The sequence below is a fragment of the Balaenoptera borealis genome (genome assembly GCF_965194805.1).
Source record: "Balaenoptera borealis genome assembly, chromosome: 9".
In the NCBI taxonomy this organism is placed as follows: Eukaryota; Metazoa; Chordata; class Mammalia; order Artiodactyla; family Balaenopteridae; genus Balaenoptera; species Balaenoptera borealis.
The window spans coordinates 68,167,525-68,190,412 of NC_138873.1; the positions used below are offsets into that span (position 1 = coordinate 68,167,525).

The window sequence follows — 22,888 nt, forward strand, 5'->3', positions numbered from 1 at the left end:
AAGTGACTGTCATACGCTGTGTACATTCTCGTGACTGGGGGTTTCTGAGCTCTTTAGCCGAAAGGCACTGCAAGTGTAAACTCCCTATCATTATGATTATCATTCTCTGTGTGAAAGCCGGTCTCCGTCGCTGGGTCACAAACTGAAGTTCTTTCTCAATGGTCAAATATGTTTTGGTTTCTGTCCCCATTTAGTCTCAAAGAAGATGGAGCAGGAACCCCTTATGACAAGGAGTCAACAGCCATTATAAAGCTGAATAATACAACAGTTCTCTATTTAAAAGAGGTGACCAAGTTCCTGGCTCTCGTTTGCTTTGTCAGAGAGGAAAGCTTTGAAAGAAAAGGTAATTTTTTGTGTGATTTAAATGAAGCATTTCCATTCAGACGTTGAATGCAGGGAGACAGCAGTGTGCCTTGGGAGGCTTCCAGACTTTAGTCACAGACCCCTTTGGCTCCTGCCCACATCAGTGGGGTTTTGGGATCCGTGAACCAGCCTGCCCTCTAGTGATGCAGCTGCCGTGAGGTGGTAGTGGAACCAGACCATCCTCCCAGGGAGGGGCCTTAGCTTTTCTGGGAGCAGAGCCAGCTGGGGCGTTGTTGCCAGGCTGTAGAGTCTCTTACCCCGGAGAGGGCCCCTAGCCTACAGGGGGTGCCAAGGCCTCCCTCTTGGTCCACACCTCTGGAAGGTATTAGGGACCGTGTGACCACTTGTCCTCCCCGTGTAAAGGATGAAACTCATACAACATTAAAGCTAGATGTTATTTAACTTCTGTTCAGCCCTTGTCCATTCTTTAGTCCTAAAACACAGGGACAGCATCGTGATTTCAAAACAGGGAGATATGAATATATTTAATAACGTCACCAAATATCTTTTTAGGACCAAATGTAGTTTTATTTTGAAACAAAAGCAATTAACCCTCATAAAGATACTCATATTCCCCCGCCCTGCCCCGCACCACTATGTAAACTGGGAAATATCAGTTTACTGATGTAGCTAGGGATTTTTGCTAGTAATTAGGGGATGATTTACCCTAAATTCCCAACAAAGTGGCAATAGTAACATTTTCTGAAATAGCCTTTCTTCTTCTTATATGCAATACATGTTCATTATAAAAATACTTTGAAAACTTAGGAAAGTATAAAAAAGTCAGTTTCACCATCTAGAGCTAAACTCCATGTTAAATTTCTGGGATTTTTTTTCTCTTTCCTTTTCTCCCTCCCTCCCTTCCTTCATCCCTTCTTTCCTTCCTTTCTTCCAACAAAAGTGGTGCCATATTGCCTATATAATTTTCTATCCTGTTGTTTTCACTTATTTATATCATGAAAATCTTCTTAATTCATTGAGGCTGAAAACATGATTTAGATTTTTATTACTTCTTTTTGTTACAGAGTAATAGATTCATTTAGAAAATTTAGATATAATAAATAAGCAAAAAAGAAGTAATTATTGATAAGCTTCTCACTCACATAATCACTCTTGATATTTTCTGTATAACTTTCCAGTTTTTTCATAGATATCTCTATATATGGGATTATATAATAAATATTACTCTATAACCTTCACTTAAATTATTACAGACATCTTTCCAATTCATTAAGTCTTTTTTTAACCACGTCATTTTAATGATTAGTTTCTTCTCTTGTTAGAAATATGTGTTGTTTCTAGATTTTGATGTTATAAATAATCCATAATGACCTTCTTTCCACTAAATATTTGTGTACATCTTTGGTTATTTCCTCAGGAAAGACTTCAACAAATGGAATTACTTAGATCAATACATTTTGGTAGCTTCTAATGCATATTACCAAAATGTCCTTCAGAAAGTTTTTACAGGTTTATGCTACTAAGAGAATATGAATGTGTCCATTTTGCTTTATACTCATTAATATTGGGTATTAGCATTAAAAATTGATAATTGAAAACAAATTTACATTTTTTCTGCTTCTTAGTGAAGTTGTGTATTTTTTCCTGTATTTACTATTACCAGCCAAATTGCCTGTTATGTCCTTGGCCCTCAAAACTTTTAATTAAATGGTGGTAATCTTTTACTTTTTATTTTCATCTTGCTGAAACTAAGAACAGATTATATAATGGATTCATGGAATTTTGAAGATAGACAGGACCATCCTGTGTTTCACTCTCTCAATTACTGATGATTTTACACAGACCCAGGAAATAGAAGTGACTTTCTCCTATGGTCATACCACCAGTGTATGGCAGTCTGGGCTAAAGATTTCTAGGCTTCTCCCTGTGTAGAATCAGTTCTGTGTATTGTGTTTTAAACCATTATACATACATTCCCTTGGTTAAAGATATTTCCAGAATTTATATTTGGTGATTAATATTTTATGTTGATTTTGGAAACTAAGGAAAGTAAAAGTAATGCAAATAGTACAACTATAGACCCCAAACTATCTAGGGTGATGACAGGTCCTAAAATTTAGGGTACAATAACATCAACCTTGAGAGCTTGTTTATTTTGAACTGATTTTAGACTTAACAGAAAAGTTGCAAAAATAGTATGTAGTTTATATATACTCCTCATCCAGCTTCCCGAAATGTTAACATGTTACATACTGTAGTACAGTTATCAAAGCTAGGGAATTAACATCAGTATAATACTATCAATATTAATAAAACTTACAGACCTTATTCAAATTTCACCAGTTTTTCCTTTTTTTCTCTTCCAGGATCCCAAATTGATTTAGTTATTATTTCTCCTAGTCTCCTCCAATCTGTATTGGTCTTTCATGACCCTGACACTTTTGAAGAGTACTCATCAATTATTTTGTACAACGTTCCCCAAATTGGGTTTGTCTGATATTTTCACACAATTGGAATGAGATTATGCAATTTGGCCAGAATACCACACAGAAATGATATTGTGTCCTTAGTGTATCATATGTTTATGATGTTGGTTTGGCTTATTACTGGTGATGCTGACCTTGATTTAGTTAAGATAGGGTCTACCAGGTCTTTCCCCTGGAAAGTTCCTACTTTTCACTTTGTAGTTAATAAATACTTTCAAACTATGCAAATCCTCTTTCTCCTCACACTTTTGCCCACTGATTTTAATGTCCATCTATGGTCGTGTGAGTTAATTTAAGCAGGAATTTCTCATGTGGATCTTGGGCAAGTTATTGTTAAACCACCTAGGGAGGATCATCTCTGAAGATAGGCAGATTCTGTAAAATTTATTAAACTAATTAGAAACCTGAGTATTTGTTTTCATGTGATAAGAGAGATAAATAGGCAGACAAGGTTTAACCCCATGATGTTAAACTTGTTTGCTTTTTAGGGTGACTAACCAATCTCCATTTGCCTGGGACAGAGGTGAGGGTTCCTGAAACAGGGGACCTTCAGGGCTGCAACTGGGAAAGTCCCAGGCAAATGCATTAAGTTGATCACCTTAGCTTTAGAAAGAGCTTGATGCTTTACATATGCATGGAGTGGTTCGATTTGTTTTTGCTGCTTTAATCTCAAGTGTTGACTCCTGCTGGTGCTGATAATCAACACTTGTTGGTTGACTTGTCCTGATGTTGGTCTCTGTCTGTGTTTTCATGGATGATTTCTGACTGCTTTGGCAGAAAGGGGAGGATAGAAAGCAGAAGTGGGATTCTTGGTCTTAGCTGCACATCGTAGGCACCTTGGGGAGGGAGGTGGTTTAAAAATATGGCCATCGAGGCCTGTCACAGAACAATTAGAACAGAATTCCTGGGAGAGGAAGCTGGGGTTTGTTAATTTTTAAAAAGTTCTCTGGATGCTTTTAATGTGCAGCTATGATTGAGAATCACTGAACCAAGGGAAGGATGTAAGACCATCCCATAACTGCGTATGGAGCTGAAGATAGTGCTTGTTCTGTTCATGTCTCTGTTCCTGTATTTTCTTTTTTTAAATAAATTTATTTATTTATTTATTTATTTATTTATTTATTTGGGACTGTGTTGGGTCTTCGTTGCCGCATGTGGGCTTTTCTCTAGTTGGGGCGAGCGGGGGCTACTCTTCATTGCGGTGCGTGGGCTTCTCATTGCGGTAGCTTCTCTTGTTGCAGAGCATGGGCTCTAGGCACACGGGCTTCAGTAGTTGTGGCACGTGGGCTCAGTAGTTGTGGCTCACAGGCTGTAGAGCGCAGGCTCAGTAGTTGTGGCTCACGGGCTTAGTTGCTCCACGGCATGTGGGTTCTTCCCGGACCAGGGCTTGAACCCGTGTCTCCTGCATTGGCAGGCGGATTCTTAACCACTGTGCTTCCAGGGAAGCCCTGTTCCTGTATTTTCAACTGCGTTATATGAAAGAGTTGAAATAAACAGCAAACTCTTTGTAGGCACTTCCTTTAAAAACCTCAGTTGTGAATTTTCACTTTTAAAGCTCCAAATGCAGCAAGATTACTGTTACATTTTATTTTATTTATTTTTATTTTTTAATAAATTTATTTATTTATTTATTTAATTTATTTTTGGCTGTGTTGGGTCTTTGTTGCGGTGCGTGGGCTTCTCATTGCAGTGGTTTCTCTTGTTGCAGAGCACGGGCTCTAGGTGCACGGGCTTCAGTAGTTGTGGCTCGCGGGCTCTAGAGTGCAGGCTCAGTAGTTGTGGCACACGGGCTTAGGCGCTCCGCGGCATGTGGGATCCTCCCGGACCAGGGCTCAAACCTGTGTCTGCTGCATTGGCAGGCGGATTCCCAACCACTGGGCCACCAGGGAAGCCCCTGCTGTTACATTTTAAATGTGCACCATGAATAAATTGAGATTTGTCAGGAATCATCAGTAGGCTGGATCTGAAATTTCCCAAGTTGAATTCTAATTGAGCCAAAGTCCTCTAGCTAAGCTTTCTGCCTAAGGCAGTTGGTTGCAGGTGGTTCTTACATCTCTTATCCAAACTCCCACTAAATAAAATCATTTCTATGCTCCATGTTTCTTTCTTTTTTTGAAGTTCATGCTTTGTTTGGAAGATGGTTCCAAGAAATAAAAGTGAGGAAGTGGGGAAATAGAGAAGGGAGGTAGAAAAGCCATCCACAGTGGGAGCTGTATGCTCATTCCTGCTGGGGGAATCTCGGAGAAGCTGTGTGCAAGAAATTCGGAATCACACCCATTGGGCATGAAAGACTTCCACATTTGTCCACCAACTCCCATGTCCCATTGTGTGAGGGATACCCTCAGAAACTTTTATTTCCATAGCCCTGGTACCTGTTTGTGTGCCAAAGAAAGCTTCAGGCAGAGAAGAGATGCCCATACCTGGGCTTGCTTATTTCTTACTACTTTCTCCCTCTTGCTTCACTGGTCTTTTCTTGAGGAAATTGTCTCCTAGTTTTATTGCACTGTGGTCACTATCACCGCAGAAGCAGCAGAGGGCACCACTCAGAGAGTTTCCTGCTCCTGGAAGCTGAGATGGTGTTTCTTCCAGCATACTTGTGGTTGGTTACATGACTGCTTTGAAGCATTTCTCTTCTTGTCTGGAAAACAGTTCTTTTTTGGGGGTGGGGTGGGGTGGGGGGGTACTCTGGAAGCATCACCTGAGTGGATGGAAATAATTTTGGGACTAGTTATTTTAATAAATTTAAAGATAGTAAATGGAACCCACTGCCTTATCCTAATTGGTATAAATGTAATGCTGCTCTCAACACTTTACAAGTTAGTGGTGATGATGAGAAATGTGCTCAAGACTTAGATTAGATTTTATTCTATTTTGTATCAATTCTACAAAATTCTATTGATTTCTGAAAATACAAGAAGATTCTCCACTACTATTCCCCATTTAAAATTTACTTAATATTGAAAAACTGAGAGTGTCACTGGTTGTTGAATTCCTGAGCTCAGAGTTCACCTGAGGTGATAATAACCACTCTAAAATCAGGGACTTTGTTTTCCCCAGGGCTTATGACAACGGCTCTGTGACCTTGAGATCTCAGCTACACTCCAAGTCAGGGTCTGCCTCCACTCAGAGTCAATTTAATAATACCTTTTGGGGAAAAAATACTAATAAGTATTTCACTGAAGATATATCTTAATTGTTCTTACAATCTTTAATTCTGAAAGATTTTTTTAAAAGGCAGTTCAATTGGTTCTTCAAACTTTTGGGGTCATAGACACCTTTGAAAATGTGGTATATACTCTGGAACCTTTCCTTAGTAAAAATATATATATTCACAAGACTTTGCCTGCAATTCCTGAAGCCCAGCTGCACACCTCCTAGAGAAATCTATAGATCTTATGTTAAGCCTGCTCCTCTACCGCCCCCTACTGGCTTGTCCTCGCCATAGCTGCCACGAAAAGAGATTATTTCTAGGCGGTACCTCTATAAATATTTTTTGTTTTCTTCTCCAGGGCTGATTGACTATAATTTTCATTGCTTCCGGAAGGCCATCCATGAAGTTTTTGAGGTGAGAATGAAAGTGGTGAAATCACGAAAGGTTCAGAATAGGCTGCAGAAGAAAAAAGGAGCCACCCCTAACGGGACGCCTAGGGTGCTGCTGTAGGTGAGGTTTCAGGAACATCTTTTGAAATCAGACCTTTCAATGAGGCTGCTGCTCTGTGTTGCACTAAAGGAAGAGGAAGAAGGAGATTGGGACACATGACATATATTTGTTGTAAAAAAAAAAAAAAAATTCCTGCCACCCTCTTGATCTTCTCTTTTTTTAAAATAAAGTAAGCACTTTGAAGCAAAAACATATATTAACAATGAAGTGGAATCTACTGTAACTTCATTACAGAAATGTAAACTTTTATGGTCTGTAGTCAGAAAAAATCCTGTGTGAGAACTGCCAGGAACTGTATATATTTTGCACTTTTTCATGTTTTTTTTTTTTCCTCATTGAACTAAACTTTGATAAAACAACTTTTCTAGGCTCTTTTCTGTCCTTGATGTCTAGGACATGCATACCGAGTCCATATCTATAGGGCAGTCAGAAAGTAATCAAAAAGTGAAGCGTTGGCAATGACTTTTTATAAATTTGGGAATCTTTGCTACCAATTGTTGAGAAAAAACATTTTTCAGTGGAGGAACAGATTGGGGCAGCAAGCTCTAGGAGCAATAAGAACTGTCCCCTGTTTATAACTGATATAAATAGAAATTTTATAGAATAATATTAGCACCAAACTTATCTAAAAATTTCTATAGCCGTGACAGTGCTTCCCTAGTCGACCCTTTTTACAAAACTCTTTACCTCAACACACATCTCTATAATCATTTTATACAGAGAGGTTATTTCTTTTTGCTGCATTACTGTTCTTTAGAACTTTTGGGACCAGATTTCCAAAATGGTGCCGATCAATGGAGAGAAATCAGAATGTCGCTAAATTGCAGGGTTTCTGGAGGCCTTTCTGTACCTGCCACTCAGGCTAAAGTAATAACATCAGAGGTCGCATGGTTTCCCAAATGTAGGTGATTGGCAACTGCAGATTTTAAAATATGTCCTATACAATGTTTGGCCCCTGTGGAATGAGCCTCTTACTGTGCAACATTGCAAACGTTTATTTAGGACCAGTTGTTTTTTGTTTTTTGTTTTTTTTTTTTTTTTGCATTGCTCCACGACCACAGGCAATATCTCAGTTCTCTGTCACAGAGCTGAATCCTGTTGGGCACATTTGTCACCTCTGACTCCCTCTCACCTGTGACAGTGTGCCTTGTGGACTCTGCCTGTTCCCACCTTATGATTGAACTAGAGCTCGTCTCTCCAGCAGCGTGTTCTGCATGGCTAAATAGCCATCCTGAAAACCTCTAAAGGTCAGTGGAAAAGGATGGCCAGAGGAGGCATTACAGTTAGCTTTGTGTCTGTTTCTATGAAATTCTTCCTCTTATGTTTACTTTAGGCCAACAGCAAGTTAAGAGATTCTAAACCTACCCCCATCCCAAACCATTCCAAGTAGATTATTCTAGATCCATCCCAAGGGTCAGAGCCCTAAGGAAAGCATGTTGGCAGGTATTAGAAAATGTACATATATATATATATGTTTTCAGCAGAGCCTCATAGGGATAGCAATGCTGAACCTAGCAAAAATGGATCAGGTTCCTAAAGCAACTTGTTCTTGAAGCTATCCCACTACTATCTGCAGCTTCTTTCCATCCTCTCCCCTTCCATCCTTTTCCCAAGTCCTATTCCTTTGAGGCTGGTAACTGTAATTTAAGATGGTAGCTGATTGGGGTTTAAGGTTTGAGCCCTCCCAAGGGTCTGTGCATTTTGGAAGGAAATTTCTAAAAATCATGAAGGTGCCCTAACACCCTTCCTCATGATTCCTACTCAGAAACACAGGTGGGTAGGAAGCCAGGGTTCCAGGGAAGTCTTTTTCCTAATTTCCAGACCTATAACCTGTTAGACCTTTGCCAACATGGTACAAGGAAGTTATTCTTATAAATCTATTCTTTAATATTTTTTACACAGTGTTTCTTTTTGAATAAGCAAATAAAGAATCACTTTTCTAAAGTGACTTTATCCTCAAGATAGAGACATTTACCTATCTGGTAAATCACACATTACTTAGGTATATATGTTATTGTAACGAGGTGGAGCTTCCATTTTTAAGCTGGGTATATGATGGGTTTTTGTTAAAATGTGCCTTAAGAGCCTATTACTTCAAGAGCAAATGATTCTTTGGGGGAAAGTCAAAGTTAATGCTATGACATCAGACCCAAGTTCATGATAGTAAGTGCACTCTTTGATTAATGACACACTGATATATAGACTACTGCCTCAAAGCCGTAAGCATGGCAATGACCTCTTAATTAAAGAGAAATGTAGGAGTTATATCTAAGCATTCAGTTTCTGAAGTCTGTGCTATTGGAATCACAAAATCTCTTCAATTCCTTTTTCATTTTATTTTTGATATGGGGCTTAGCTTACTTGTGTGTGGCCACCTTTTCGGTCTCAAATGTAATGCTATAAATATGTATAAATATACAAAATAATGTATAAATACAAAGCCCAAATACATGGCTACAGTGACTGCTCTGGAACATTTTTGCTAATTTTTAAAGGTTGAGAACTTGACCTACAGGTTTCCAGGGCAATTAGAACTTCTATGTAGGGATGAGATTCTGCTTGTGAAATACCATCTTTGGTTATTTTCAGTGATGTAGATTAGTGTGTATGACCAGGGTAGCGTGTTTCTGATGGAATATAAATCAAAAACTGGTTGACATTCACAGACAGTAATGTTTTGTGAACATGATATATTTTGGGCCCTTAAATGTAAAAATGCCTAAAAACACAGCAATATTGTTATATACGGGTTATATGAAACATACTCGAGAAAAACAGCTGAATTGTCTTGATTATTAAAGTATGGTATGCATTCAACTTATGCGGACTGGATGTAATTTGTAATCAAGTATAGTATTTAGTATTATGTTTTACTTTAAGCAGTACATCATTTATAACCATTGTTAAAGCATTCCTTTCAAGAACGTTAGCTGCCCATTTAAAAGCTTGTGTCATACGCTCCTGATTTGGTAACACTCATTTTATTTCAGGCATATTCGTAACTAATCTTTCTGGGAGCGGAATGGTCTCTTTGGTGAAAAGAAAGCACGGTCTTTCATGTTTGTGAGGTTGTTTACTGTATACATGCGTATCACTGCTGGGTTCCTTTAGATAAATGTGTTTGTCCTAATTAACCAGCTGTCACTTTATGAAAATGAGGATAAATTGATCTGTTTAAGTTGGATTTACATTTTTATTTATTTTTTTAAACACTCGTGTCTCTCCATATTTTTGATGGGGACATGCCTGTTTTGGCTGTAGAACTTACTGCAGTAAACTTCAGATATTCTTGCTGCTCTGGCCCTAATCCCTAGCCATTTGAAAATTCTTTTCCTAACAGTCCACCTTTTGATTCTTACTTGCTTAGTGAGATTCCACCGTATAATGACTTTTACAGATCCCCTCAGAGTTCTCAGAGAGGGCTAGCATTAGATGTTATATATGAAATCCTGTTTCTGATGGGAAAATCTGAACTGAAATAATTACTTCCAGACCTCCCTGGTGGCGCAGTGGTTAAAACCCGCCTGCCAATGCAGGGGACACGAGTTCAATCCCTGGTCCGGGAAGATCCCACATGCCACAGAGCAACTAAGCCCGTGCGTCACAACTACTGAGCCTGTGCTCTAGAACCCGCGAGCCACAACTACTGAGTCTGCGTGCCACAACTACTGAAGCCCGCATGCCTAGAGCCCATGCTCCGCAACAAGAGGAGCCACTGCAAGGAAGAGTAGCCCCCGCTCTCTGCAACTAGAGAAAGCCCGCACGCAGCAATGAAGACCCAGTGCAACCAAAAAAAAAAAATTATTTCCAAGTTTTTTGTTTTTTTTGGCTGCGTTGTATGGCATGTGGGATCTTAGTTCCCTGACCAGGGATTGAACCCATGCCCCCTGCAGTGGAAGTTCAGAGTCCTAACCACTGGACCGCCAGGGAATTCCCCAAGATTTTTAATCAGTGGTGATGTTGAGTTTAGGGGAAAGAAAATGTCATTAAAAGCATTATTTAATACTAACAGATACTGAGTGCATACGATATGCCATGCGCTGCCCTTAAATGCTTTTACATAATTATCCTCATAAACCCAAGAGGTAGGTACTATTATCACTCCTATTTTACAGAGGAGGCAGCTGTAAAAGATAAAATGAAAAGAACTTGAGATCATATTACTAGCAAGATACGAGGCCCGGAGTTGGACCTAAGAGTCCACCCTGTCAACTACTGCTCTAAGTAGCCTCACCAAATGTCCCTTAAAATTCCCTCCTTTCATGACTAGGAAGAGGGAGACTTGAAGTTCAGAGTTTCTGCTGCATGGGCTTATGAAGGCTGACATGCTGAGGTGTTTAAAATACCTTTTCTTACATAAGAATCAATAGGGGGGGCTTCCCTGGTGGTGCAGTGGTTGAGAGTCTGCCTGCCCGTGCAGGGGACACGGGTTCGAGCCCTGGTCTGGGAGGATCCCACATGCCGCGGAGCAACTGGGCCCGTGAGCCACACTTACTGAGCCTGTGCGTCTGGAGCCTGTGCTCCGCAACAAGAGAGGCCGCGACAGTGAGAGGCCCGTGCACCGCGATGAAGATTGGCCCCCGCTTGCCACAACTAGAGAAAGCCCTAGCACAGAAACGAAGACCCAGCACAGCCATAAATAAATAAACTAATTAATTAAAAAAAAAGAAAAGAATCAATAGGAGCAGTCTGCTAATGTGCTTCACCTGGAGGAGAAACCCAACAAAGATTATGCTGTTTTTCTTCCTAATCCATTAAATAACTCTAGTGCCAAAAATAATATTAACAGCATTTAAATATCAGAAAATTTAAATACCTTTTATAGCCATTTGATTTTTTTTTTTTTTTTTTCTTCTTTGGCTCTGCTGCCAGGTTTGCGGGATCCCCAACCAGGGATTGAACCTGGGCCATGGCAGTGAAAGCACCGAGTCCTAACCACTGGACCGCCAGGGAATTCCCCAAGCCATCTGATTTTCTGAGAAGCAATAGTATATCAAACTGTAAGAAAATCAAGAGAGAATAAGCCTTTGATCTTAGCTATATTCAACCTTTACCTTGAGTTTTTAGTATACGTAACAATAACTTAAAACACTGATCTGGATTAAAATTCTAAAAGATACATTTCAATCCTAATCCTTCAAACCTATATTTAAAATTGCTGCTAGCATACCTTTGTTGGACTCTCCTATAAGAGGTGCCTCAGATCTAACATGTCCCACATGGAACCGGCTTCTTTCTTGCTAAATCTTCTCTCCCTGTGATGGCGTGACCACCCTCCCTAGGGTCCCTGCCAGAAACTTGGGTCTCTTTTTTTTTTTCTTTTCTGCAGAAAGCTTTATTGTTTCCATTTTGGTCCAAGGCTTGAGAGAGGGCTCCAGGGTGATTACAAAGCTGCCTAGGGCTTCCCTGGTGGCGCAGTGGTTAAGAATCTGCCTGCCAATGCAGAGGACACAGTTTCGAGCCCTGGTCTGGGAAGATCCCACATGCCACAGAGCAGCTTAAGCCCGTGAGCCACAACTACTGAAGCCTGCGCACCTAGAGCCCGTGCTCAACAACAAGAGAAGCCACCGCAATGAGAAGCCCGCGCACCGCAACGAAGAGCAGCCCCCGCTTGCTGCAACTAGAGAAAGCCCATGAGCAGCGATGAAGACCCAATGCAGCCAAAAATAAATCAAATAAATTAAAAAAAAAAAAAAAAAAAGCTGCCTAGTGGCTGCAGAGAGGGGCTTCAGGCAGAAGCCCTGACACCAGAGGGGCTCCTCAAAGGCTGCTGGGCTCCGGAGGCTCCTAGTTGTGCTGGAGGGTGAGCCTTTCGAAGAGAGACTCGCCCAGGCCAGCCTGGGGACCAGCCAGCCTGCGGAGATTGGGCAGGTGGTCACCCATCTTCTTGATGAGTTTCACCTGCTCATCCAGGAAGTGGCTCTCCAGGAAGTCACAGAGGTGGGGGTCTGCATGGGCAGAACCCAGAGCACGCAGATGCAAAAGTGCCTGGGTCTGGTTCTTTCCCATGAGAGTGGTGGCTTCCATTGTGTCCTGGGTTTTACCTGCCTCATCTTGGTGAGTATTCTACAAGTCCTGGAAGAGGGCGCGACCATCGCACTGGTTTTGCATTTTTAAGAGGTGCTGTGCACCCTCGCGCTTCTCCTCGGCCAGTTCGTGGAAACAGTGGTCCACGCCCTCCAGAGCCACATCGTCGCCGTGGAAATAGAAGCCCATAGAGAGGTAGGTGTGGGAGTCCCACAGATGCATGTTGACCGGGCAGTTGCTGACGGCCTCCACCTTGGTAGAACAGTTCTTTTTTTTTTTTAATTAGGGTATAGTTGTTTTACAATGTTGTGTTAGTTTCTACTGTACAGTGAAGTGGAGTTCCCTGTCTCAGTAGAACAATTCTGACGAATCTGGGAGCTAATAGTTGATCGGTAATAAGGAGCTAAGCTCAAAAAATGGTGTTGGCTCGTCCCGGAGGCCAAGGATAGCTGAGTGGCTGATTCCAAAGGCTGCGACTAGAAAAAAAAGGTTGGAGGCTGGTGGGAGGCTGGAGCAAGGGGCGTCCCTGGGGCTGTTCCATCCAAACACTGTCAAAGCAAGAGACAGATCTGCGGGACAGTGGAGCACACTGCCTGGATCTCATTCTTTTTTTTTTTTTTAAATTTATTTTATTTATTTTAATTTTTGGCTGAGTTGGGTCTTCATTGCGGTGCACAGGCTTCTCATTGCAGTGGCTTCTCCTATTGCGGAGCACGGCGCGCGGGCTTCAGTAGTTGTGGCGCACGGGCCCAGCCACTCCGCGGCATGCGGAATCTGCCCGGGCCAGGGCTCAAACTCGTGTCCCCTGCACTGACAGGTGGATTCTTAACCACTGTGCTACCAGGGAAGCCCTGGACCTCATTCTTGACTCTTCCCTCGTGCTCACCTCCTCCAAGCAATCACCCAGTTCCTTCAGCTCAGCCTTACAAAGGTCTATTGAATCTCTTCTCTCCACCTCCCCTCCACTCTCCTGGTCTAGGCCACCTTCTCCTCGTATCTGAATCTCAGTGGCCTCTTAACTAGTATCCCTCTGCCTCGGCCATCCATCCATTCCATTCTGCACACAAGACCCAGAGTGACCATCTAAACCTCACTTCTGACCACATCACTTGCTTGCTTGACACCTTCGTAGGTTTCCACTACAGGTATCAGTCAGACTCCTCAAAAAAGTTTGCAAGACCCTGCCTGCCCAGTCCAGACCCCCTTCTCCAGCCTTGGTTCATTCTCCCTCAACAGCGCTGGACCAGTAGCACATTCCTTTCTTTATCAGCCATTTTCTGAGTTAAATTATAATTTTCTTTCATTCAACAGTTATTGATAGGGTATCTATTATATGCCAGACCTTGTGCTAGTAAAATAGCACAAAGACAGACACTGAAGATGGAAGGATTTTAATATCTAAAAATAATAGAAAATAAACTAGTTTTAGATAGGCCCTGTAGATGTTAGTTTTTGTAACCACAGCTGTATAGGATCTTACCACTCTCCAGCAAAGACCATGGAGAGTCATAACAAGCATCTGAAAAGTTGAGTTGTTCTACCAAGGCCAGATCAATAGCTATATTTAATGTATTATTAATTTACTGCAACTAAATACAAGAGGTAGGCTGTGAAAGTAGAAATGTTTATTGAAGTAGTGCCTTTCCCTGTAATTAAGAGAAGAGGTGAATTATCTTAAAAATGTGTTTTAAGTGTTACTTTAATGTTCAGACTTTTCTAACTTAATCCATATATGAAGTCAATATCATTTCCAAAATTAGATTTAATAAAAAGTTTATTAAAAATATTTGTTAACATCTTTTTTGGAGTATAATTGCTCTACAGTGGTGTGTTAGTTTCTGCTTTATAACAAAGTGAATCAGCTATACATATACATATATCCCCATATCTCTTCCCTCTTGCATCTCCCTCCCACCCTCCCTGTCCCACCCCTCTAGGTGGTCACAAAGCACCAAGCTGATCTCCCTGTGCTATGCGGCTGCTTCCCACTAGCTATCTATTTTACATTTGGTAGTGTGTATATGTCCATGCCACTCTCTCACTTTGTCCCAGCTTCCCCTTCCCCATCTCCATGTCCTCAAGTCCATTCTCTACGTCTGCGTCTTTATTCCTGTCCTGCCCCTAGGTTCTTCAGAACCATTTTTTAAAAGTTTATTTTACTGTTACTCCTCTTTTCCATCTGTTTGTACCAGGAACTCTGAGTGCTGTCCAAGGTAGATGTTTATATTCTCTTACTAAATTGATATGAAGAACAGTGGAAGATGTGAAGAGAATCTGATGGTAGGAAATAGGGCTAATGCAGAGCTTTTTAAAAAGTCATTTAGAATTTTGAAAGGTTGGATGATTTTTTATTTTTATTTTTTTTTTATTTTTTTAAATTTTTGGCTGTGTTGGGTCTTCGTTTCTGTGCGAGGGTTTTCTCTAGTTGTGGCAAGCGGGGGCCACTCTTCATCGTGGTGTGCGGGCCTCTCACTATCGCGGCCTCTTGTTGCGGAGCACAGGCTCCAGACGCGCAGGCTCAGTAGTTGTGGCTCACGGGCCTAGTTGCTCCGCGGCATGTGGGATCTTCCCAGACCAGGGCTTGAACCCATGTCCCCTGCATTAGCAGGCAGATTCTCAACCACTGCGCCACCAGGGAAGCCCCCTGGATGATTTTTTTTAGTGAGGTTTTTTTTTTTTTTTCCCGGCTGCACCATGTGGCATGTGGAACTCCCTGACCAGGGTTTGAACCTGTGCCCCCTGCAGTGAAAGTGTGGAGTCCTAACCACTGGACCAACAGGGAAGTCCGGATGATATTTTTAAAGGTGTCAAATTTGGCCTGGCAGGTGCTCCAGAAGATCTACCTTTATCAAAAATTCAAGTTCAGTTCAGGCAGGGATTATATTTCAGTTGTACCGTCAGTATCTTTGCAGTTTTTTATAATTGTCAGGGTAAAGTGAAAATATAGGCTTTAATGGTCCCTATTATCATTTTAAAAATACTTCAGATTATATCATGTTATTCCAAGGAGCAATTCAATTTCATGAAAACAAATAAATTTAGGGAATTCCCTGGCGGTCCAGTGGTTGGGACTCCGAGTTCTCACTGCAGAGGGCCCAGGTTTGATCCCTGGTCTGGGAACTAAGATCCCACAAGCCATGTGGGGTGGCCAAAAAAAAAAAAAAAAAAACAAATAAATTTAAATTTATATTATATATAAAATAAGTAAAATGATTAAAAATAAGTGAATAAATAAAACAAGTAAATAAAAAAAAATCCAAAACAAGATCTTTAATCCAGTACATACCAGTCAATAGTCTTTCTTTATAGAATGTTACATTTTTTAGCTTCAATAAATGATTTACACTTAAAGCTGAGATGCAGTCTGGTCCTCGGTATTCAGTATTGAAAAGGCAAACAATCTTAAAAAGCAGAATGGGGGGCGGTGGGATGAATTTGGGAGATTGGGATTGACATATATACACTATTTTTTTTTTCCCTCAAAAATGTCAATTTATTTTTAGATAACACTTGTGGAAAAAAAGATAGACAAGAATATTCACTTTTTATGGTCAGTGTTTTATTTTGTTTTAAATTCGGGTATAGTTGTTTTACAATGTTGTGTTAGTTTCTACTGTACAGCGAAGTAGAGTTCCCTGTGCTATACAGCAGGTTCTTATTAGTTATCTATTTTATGCATATTAGTGTACATATGGGGATTGACATATGTACACTACTGATACTATGTATAAAATAGATAACTAATGAGAACCTGCTGTATAGCGTAGGGAACTCTACTCAATACTCTGTGGTGACCTAAATGGGAAGGAAATCCTGAAAAGAGGGGGTAATGTATACGTATTGCTGACTCACTTTGCTGTACAGCAGAAACTAATATAACATTATAAAGCAACTATACGCCAATAAAAATTTTAAAAAACAAAACAAAACAGAATGACCATGTGAACTCATACCCAAAGCAATGTTTGAATGGATGCTTAAAACTGCCCTGGGACAGAACTGCAGGAGTCAACCCTTTATGAAGTCCGTTTTTAAATTTTTGTTGTGAGTCACAATAAATACAATTCACAATGCAAACTATTATACCCTCATGCTTACAAATATTACTTTAAAAAAAAATCTCATGAATTACTATTCTTTCTACATGCAATGCATTCTAGTATTTTTCTCTTTCATTTCCTTTATAAAAAAATCTCACAATCCACTGATGGGTCATGACCTGCAATTTGTAAGCACTGCTAGAGGGAACCCACTGGCCAGATCAGAGATACCTGAGGATTTTTTTTCTAACCTAAAAGATTTTCCTGCTCTCTGTGTTAATTTTAAGATCTTACCAAACAGGGAAATTCTGAGGAAGCTCTTGAATTTTTCTTTCATTTGATCAGGGCTTTCTGCTGTGTTGACCAGAGCAGTTTCACTTTTCACTGCCATCCCTTGGATGTTTTTGTATGTTGGGTTGTCGTCCGGGGGCTGCAGTCTCTAGAGGATCATCTTTTACTATAGACTCTATCCTTGACTATAATAAATAATTAACTTGGAGTTTAGTGATTCATGAGTTCATATTTAACTTCTAAGGGGTCCTTTTTTGATTCAGATGACATCGGTCTTATCCAGCATCAAGAATCCATGAGTTTTGCCCTTTTGTGCTCTTTTGACACTCCCAAGAACCAGGTGGACAAGCCCCTTTCCCATGAAAGGGACCTGATCTAGCTCCCTCCACTCAGGATGGGGGTGGGGGAAGGGGAACATTAACTAGTGTCCAGCTGCCTAAGGCCTTGACCTCCCTGCTTTCTTAATCTGTACTAATAAGCTGCTGGGGCAAGGGGGATCTTTCTAGTCCCCTAGAACTGAGAGTCAGAATACTAAGGCCCTTTCCCTGAATGGCCAAGTACAGTAGAGCAGTTAAGACCTAGGCTCTCCCATGCTAACCCTCTCCATCACTGTGGAGAATTCCATTCCTATAAGCTATTTCTGTTTCCTTCCAGTTTCCATGATTGCCTAAGTCCCTTTGGCTGCTGCCAATTGTCTCTGCCTCTGGCCGGTGGATAGCTCACCCCTGCAGTGTTCCACCTTCACCAACTAGATAGTAACCAGGAACTAACTCCAGACTCTCCCAGACCCCTGTAAGGCGGTCTTGGTAACAGGCTTTCACTGCCCCTCCATGGGAAGCAACCAGTAAAGGCGCTGACAGGGAGAGACCAGGCCTGGATGTCTTTCCATATTGGCGGAAGAGGAAGGAAGTCAGGTTTATAATGTGCAAGAAATACAGCCACCAATTCACGTTATACTGTTTCATTTAATGCTCCAGGCCAGTGTTTCTCAAAGTTACTTGATCTTAAGCATCATCTAGGGTGCTTAAAGATGCAAATTCCCATCTCTACCCCAGTCTTCTGGAATGGGAATCTCTGGGCAGAGGTCTGTCTGGGAATCTGTATTTTAAAACAAGCACCTAGGCAATTCTTACAATTTGGGAGACATTGTTTGGCCTGTAGTTGTTGGCAATGAATCTTTATTGTGGCTATAGTTATGTGGAGCTACACATGTGATATAATTGTATAGAACTACATACACACAAACACAAATCAGTATTTGTATAACTGGTGAAGTCTGAGTAAGTTCTATGCATTGTACCATTGTCAATTTCCTGATTTTGACATTGTATTATATATATGTAAGATCTTAACATGGGGGAGGCTTCACGAAGGATGTTTGGGACCTTCCTGTATATTCTTTTGTTGTTTCCTGTGCATTTATAATGCTTCCAAAATTTAAAAAAAAATTTAAGTAAAAAAAAAAAGGGACTAGGAAGAGAAATGGTGAAGGAGTAGGATTGGAATCACCTGGAGGAGCTTTTGTCGCTCCTCCATAAACGTACACACACATGGACACATATGTACACACACACATATGCCTCAAGCATTGGTGTCCTTTTCCAACTTGATTTATGTAGCTTTCAAAGTCTACATTAGTTCATCTGCAATTTGAATGTAGAACTTTTATGGATGTAAATGAAACAATTTAAAAGTTTATTTAAACCATCTATTCATTTAGGTATTTAAATACTTGCATTTAATATCAAAAATTATACAAAATGGTATTAATTTAGAAAAGTTACTTTTTCTTCACTCAAATAATTTTAGTCAAATTCTTCACAGGGATCTTCTACAGCAGGGTCTCTCTCATCACTGGAACAACATTTTGAGTCATCTAACAGTTCCCTTCTAGTTATTTAAGATAGAACAGGTTTTGAATTGAGTAGGATGCTGTCAGTGGAGATTTTACTGCATCTCAGGAACCATTTGTTAAATCTTGGGACAAGTGGTTTTTTTCCCTTGCATATTCACAATCTCCACAAATAGGTCTTGTATTCCTCTTTCTAATACCTTTGTAAGAAGCTTACTAATTATGATCTCCAATGCTTGTTCTCCGTGGTCATAACCTCAGGAATAATTAATAAATGTTTTCACCGTTTCCCCCGGATTTTGCTAGCTGACCTTTATAAGATAGAAAACTGCCATCACTTGAGGTCCTTTCAAGAGATAGTGTCTTCCTGAAGAGTACTTTGTTCAAAAAGGACAAAGTAAAGAAAAAAAAATAAAGCAGCTCTCTTTCCTGAAGAACAGTATTTTGGGGAAAAATTTGCTTTCTATCCTGGCATGTATGGTGTATACTTCCATTCAAGAACATCTGCACCTAAAGCCCACTTCAACTTCTGGGGAAGTCAGACTGGCCCAGCTATTTTTTCACAAGATGCCATAAGGCAGACGGAGTATGGCATACCTGCAACTTTCTGATTATTTTGTACTAAAAGAATACATCGTGGGGAAGGCCAGGACCACCTTTTAGAAGTGGATGACTTGGTTATTATTCAAAATTTGCCTATAATTGTAACATGAATTTTAATGGGAAGCAGGTAGGGTTGTTTGTTCTAAAGACGTTAATAATATTGTCTAAATGCTCTGTGGCTGCAGAATTACTCTGAGTCCCATAATTCCTGTTCACCCTGAGCATCGTGTGTGTTTTGCACATCTATGAACTATTATTTTTTGAAAGTTTGTGGATGCTATAGTGGTAAATAAAATACAAGTTTGCTTAAAAGTATTGAACTCATAGTATTTTTTGTCGTTTTGCAATTTCCCAATAAATAGAAACCAAAACTTCTGTGAAGGTCGGGTGCAGAGTTCTAAGCTATTCTGGCTGGTTTGTAGCTGACCGAGTGTCATCCATCAGCAAGTGGCTAAAAGGGGTCCAGAGAATGACAAATCGGGGTGACAGGATATGGGGACACAAGAAAAAAAGGCACAGAGTGGCAGAGGGACAGTGCCTGAAGAGCTATTAGGAGAGGACTCGGTGCGAGAGAGAAGACGCAGCTGTGTAGGACTCTCTTCTGGCCCATCATGAAGTACCTTTCTTTCACCCATGAACACCAGTTTTATCTTAGTTGCAGGTGTTTCCTTTAGAGCTAAGTTTAGCAAATGAAAGATCTCATGTCAAACTCATTGGTTCATCAGAACTAAGGAGTAAGGAATATAATGAGTATTGTCATTTCTGTTGCTAATTTTAAAAGCACCTTTATTTTGAAAAAAAAACAACAAAGAAATGCAATCCATGCAAATAAAGCAAAAGCACAATACTAAGCAGTTTTCCTTTTCCTCATCCCTACTACCAAGAGCTGTAATTTGGGAGGAGATGTCAGATAATTCAAAGCTATGGTAGCAAATTAGGTTTCCAAGAAAAGACATCATTTTTAAGAAAGCCACAATAAAAATCATTTTAATAATGTTGCAAACAACTATTAAGTACTGTGTTTAGAAAATGCTTCTTTGCTTATTAACGGGGAAAATCTTTTAAAATGAGGTACGGGTCATCTGGTGGAAGAAATCCACTGCACTAGTATTGTAAGCACTCCACTGGTTTCCAGTATACTCACTTGATATCTCTCCATAATATTTTTTCTGGAATATAGTATTAGAAAATTGTTCAAATAGAATGAGCAGGGAAGACATTATCTCGACTATAGCAGAAATTGAGAAAGAAGAAATGAAGAGGCAGTTTCTCTCCTGGATCTCTCAGCTGGCCACCAGATGGTAGACAAAAGCAAAGCTATTAGACCTGCAATGCAGTAAGGCGAGGCATGAAAAAAACAAAGAACTCCTTCCTGGCGGACATTTTTGTTTAGGTAACCAGAGTTTAAACTTGTGCCCCTGATAATAACCAACATCTCCTAACATTAATACCAGCCAGCAAATTAGTACCGTTTTTCTCATTAACCATTACAAAGGGGAAATCTTGGGGGGGAAAAAAAAACAGTAGGAAAAACTATGGCAGCGTTATTTTTGATTTTTTTTAATGAAAAATCAAAACCTCATGAAATATTCTAAGTAATTAATATTTACAATAAAGTCCATACATGGCTTTCCGAGGTGTTTTTTATTTTGAATTATACTCTAGGAAGACACTGATATAAAATTTATCAATTCGAACTGTTAAAAAAACAGAATTCAACTGAGTTAAAGATCTAATTGTGGGGCTTCCCCGGTGGCGCAGTGGTTAAGAATCCACCTGCCAATGCAGGGGACACGGGGTTGAGCCCTGGTCCGGGAAGATCCCACATGCCGTGGAGCAACTAAGCCCGTGCGCCACAACTACTGAGCCTGCACTCTAGAGCCCGCGAACCACAACTACTGAAGCCTGCACACCTAGAGCCCATGCTCCACAACCAGAGAAGCCACCGCAATGAGAAGCCCGCCCACCGCAGCAAAAGGGTAGCCCCCGCTCGCCGCAACTAGAGAAAGCCCGCGCACAGCAATAATGACCGAACGCAGCCAAAAATAAATAAATAAAATGAAAAAAATTTAAAAAAAAAAGATCTAATTGCCTTTATTGAAGGATTCATGAACCAGGCAGCATCCCATCTAACAAATAAAATGGAGTTCCAAGGAGTTGTGCAAGATGGAAGGCTTTTATAGGCAGAAAGGGGAAAAGAGTGGGTTGCTTCAGTTTTAGATAACCTACCTACTGGGATGGCAGGGGGCTATGTGGAAGATTACCTCATTGGTGCTGACCAGAAAATTCGACTGATCAGTGCAGAATGCATTCCTGGAAGAGGTCATAACTACAATTAGATTGGGTACTGAGTCTTGATTTGCTGACATGGGGCTTAACACAAGTGACTCCATTTTGGGCCTGTCATTTCCTTTTTAACAACATAAGTCAGGGACTTCCCCGGTGGTCCAGTGGTTAAGATTCTGTGCTTCTACTGCAGGGGGCACGGGTTTGATCCCTGGTCAGGGAACTAAGATCCCACATGTCTCGTGGTGTGGCAAAACAAACAAACAAACAAAAAACAAGTCATTAATAGCTCTGTGGCTTGCAAAACAAGTAATCCAGTTAGCTTATGCAGATATTTTTAGTATAAAAAAAGTATAAACAATAGAATTTCAACCCTAATAACATACCTATGCTTTCTAAACAAAGGTTAAAGGTAAATACACTAAAATGTTAATCATGGCCATTTCTGAGTAGTAGAACTATAGGAGATTTGTATTTTGTTCATATTCTAAATATTAAACAACAATCATGTATTACTTTTGTGCTCAAGAAAAAAATCATTAAAAAAAATAAGAACACTTTTAAATGTGGAAGAATAAATATTTTAAAGCAGGACCCTGCGGGGCCCTCCCAGGCACAAAAGCCTTTCTGTGTCCCCAGTTTCTTGTTTGTAGGAAAGGGGCTTCAGCCCCCTAGACTTTCCACGAATTCCAAAGGGCAGATTCAAACAGTTACTGATCGGGGAAGTGATGGAATGCAGAAACAAAGGAAAAGCACTCAAGAAACAATAGTACAGCGAGAAAGCTGAGTCCTAGTTCCTCCTCAAGAGATATACGTAGAGTCCTTCTATAGGAACTAAAGCCCGCATCCAGGCGGAGGATGGTAACTTCAGGCTGAGCACAAGGTCCCTGGAGCACCACCCTCTTACCTTGCCAGCAACCAATCAGAAGAAAGTCACACCCTGCAGCCCTAAAATTCTCCCCGGAGAACTATCCCATCCGAGAATTCAGGTTTTTTGAGTATGAGCCACTTGTTCTCTTTGCTTGGCCCTTGCAGCAAATCGTTCTCTGCTCCAAACTCCGACGTTTTGGTTTGTTTGGCCTCACTGTGTGTTCGGCACACGAACTTGCCATCGACAGCAGTTCAAGAATAGCATTGAGGTTGGGAGATTAGGTTTGACATAAATACACTACCATGTGTAAAATAGATAGCTAGTGGGAACCTGCTGTATAGAATAGGGAGCTCAGCTCGGTGCTCTCTGACGACCTAGCTGGGTGGTGATGGGAGGTGGTGATGGGAGGTGGGGATGGGAGGGAGGTCCAAGAAGGAGGGGATATAG

The 22,888-nt window shown here is 40.6% G+C and overlaps 1 protein-coding gene and 1 pseudogene across 3 annotated transcripts in view; one reads left to right on the plus strand and one right to left on the minus strand.

The window, feature by feature from the left end:
* The window catches only part of RRAGD (Ras related GTP binding D), a 36,259-nt gene extending 26,971 nt beyond the window's left edge, over positions 1 to 9,288 (plus strand). For both annotated transcript variants that reach the window (XM_082405991.1, XM_082405993.1), the window contains exons 6-7: positions 195 to 343; positions 6,320 to 9,288. In XM_082405991.1, coding sequence (XP_082262117.1) covers positions 195 to 343; positions 6,320 to 6,471 — 301 coding nt within the window. In that variant the 3' untranslated portion in view covers positions 6,472 to 9,288. The remainder of the gene's footprint in view (positions 1 to 194; positions 344 to 6,319) is intronic.
* Positions 7,480 to 12,768, minus strand: LOC309635142 (ferritin light chain pseudogene; annotated as a pseudogene). The gene has a single exon. The product of its transcript is annotated as a ferritin light chain pseudogene (transcript).
* Between the last annotated feature and the right edge of the window lie 10,120 nt (positions 12,769 to 22,888).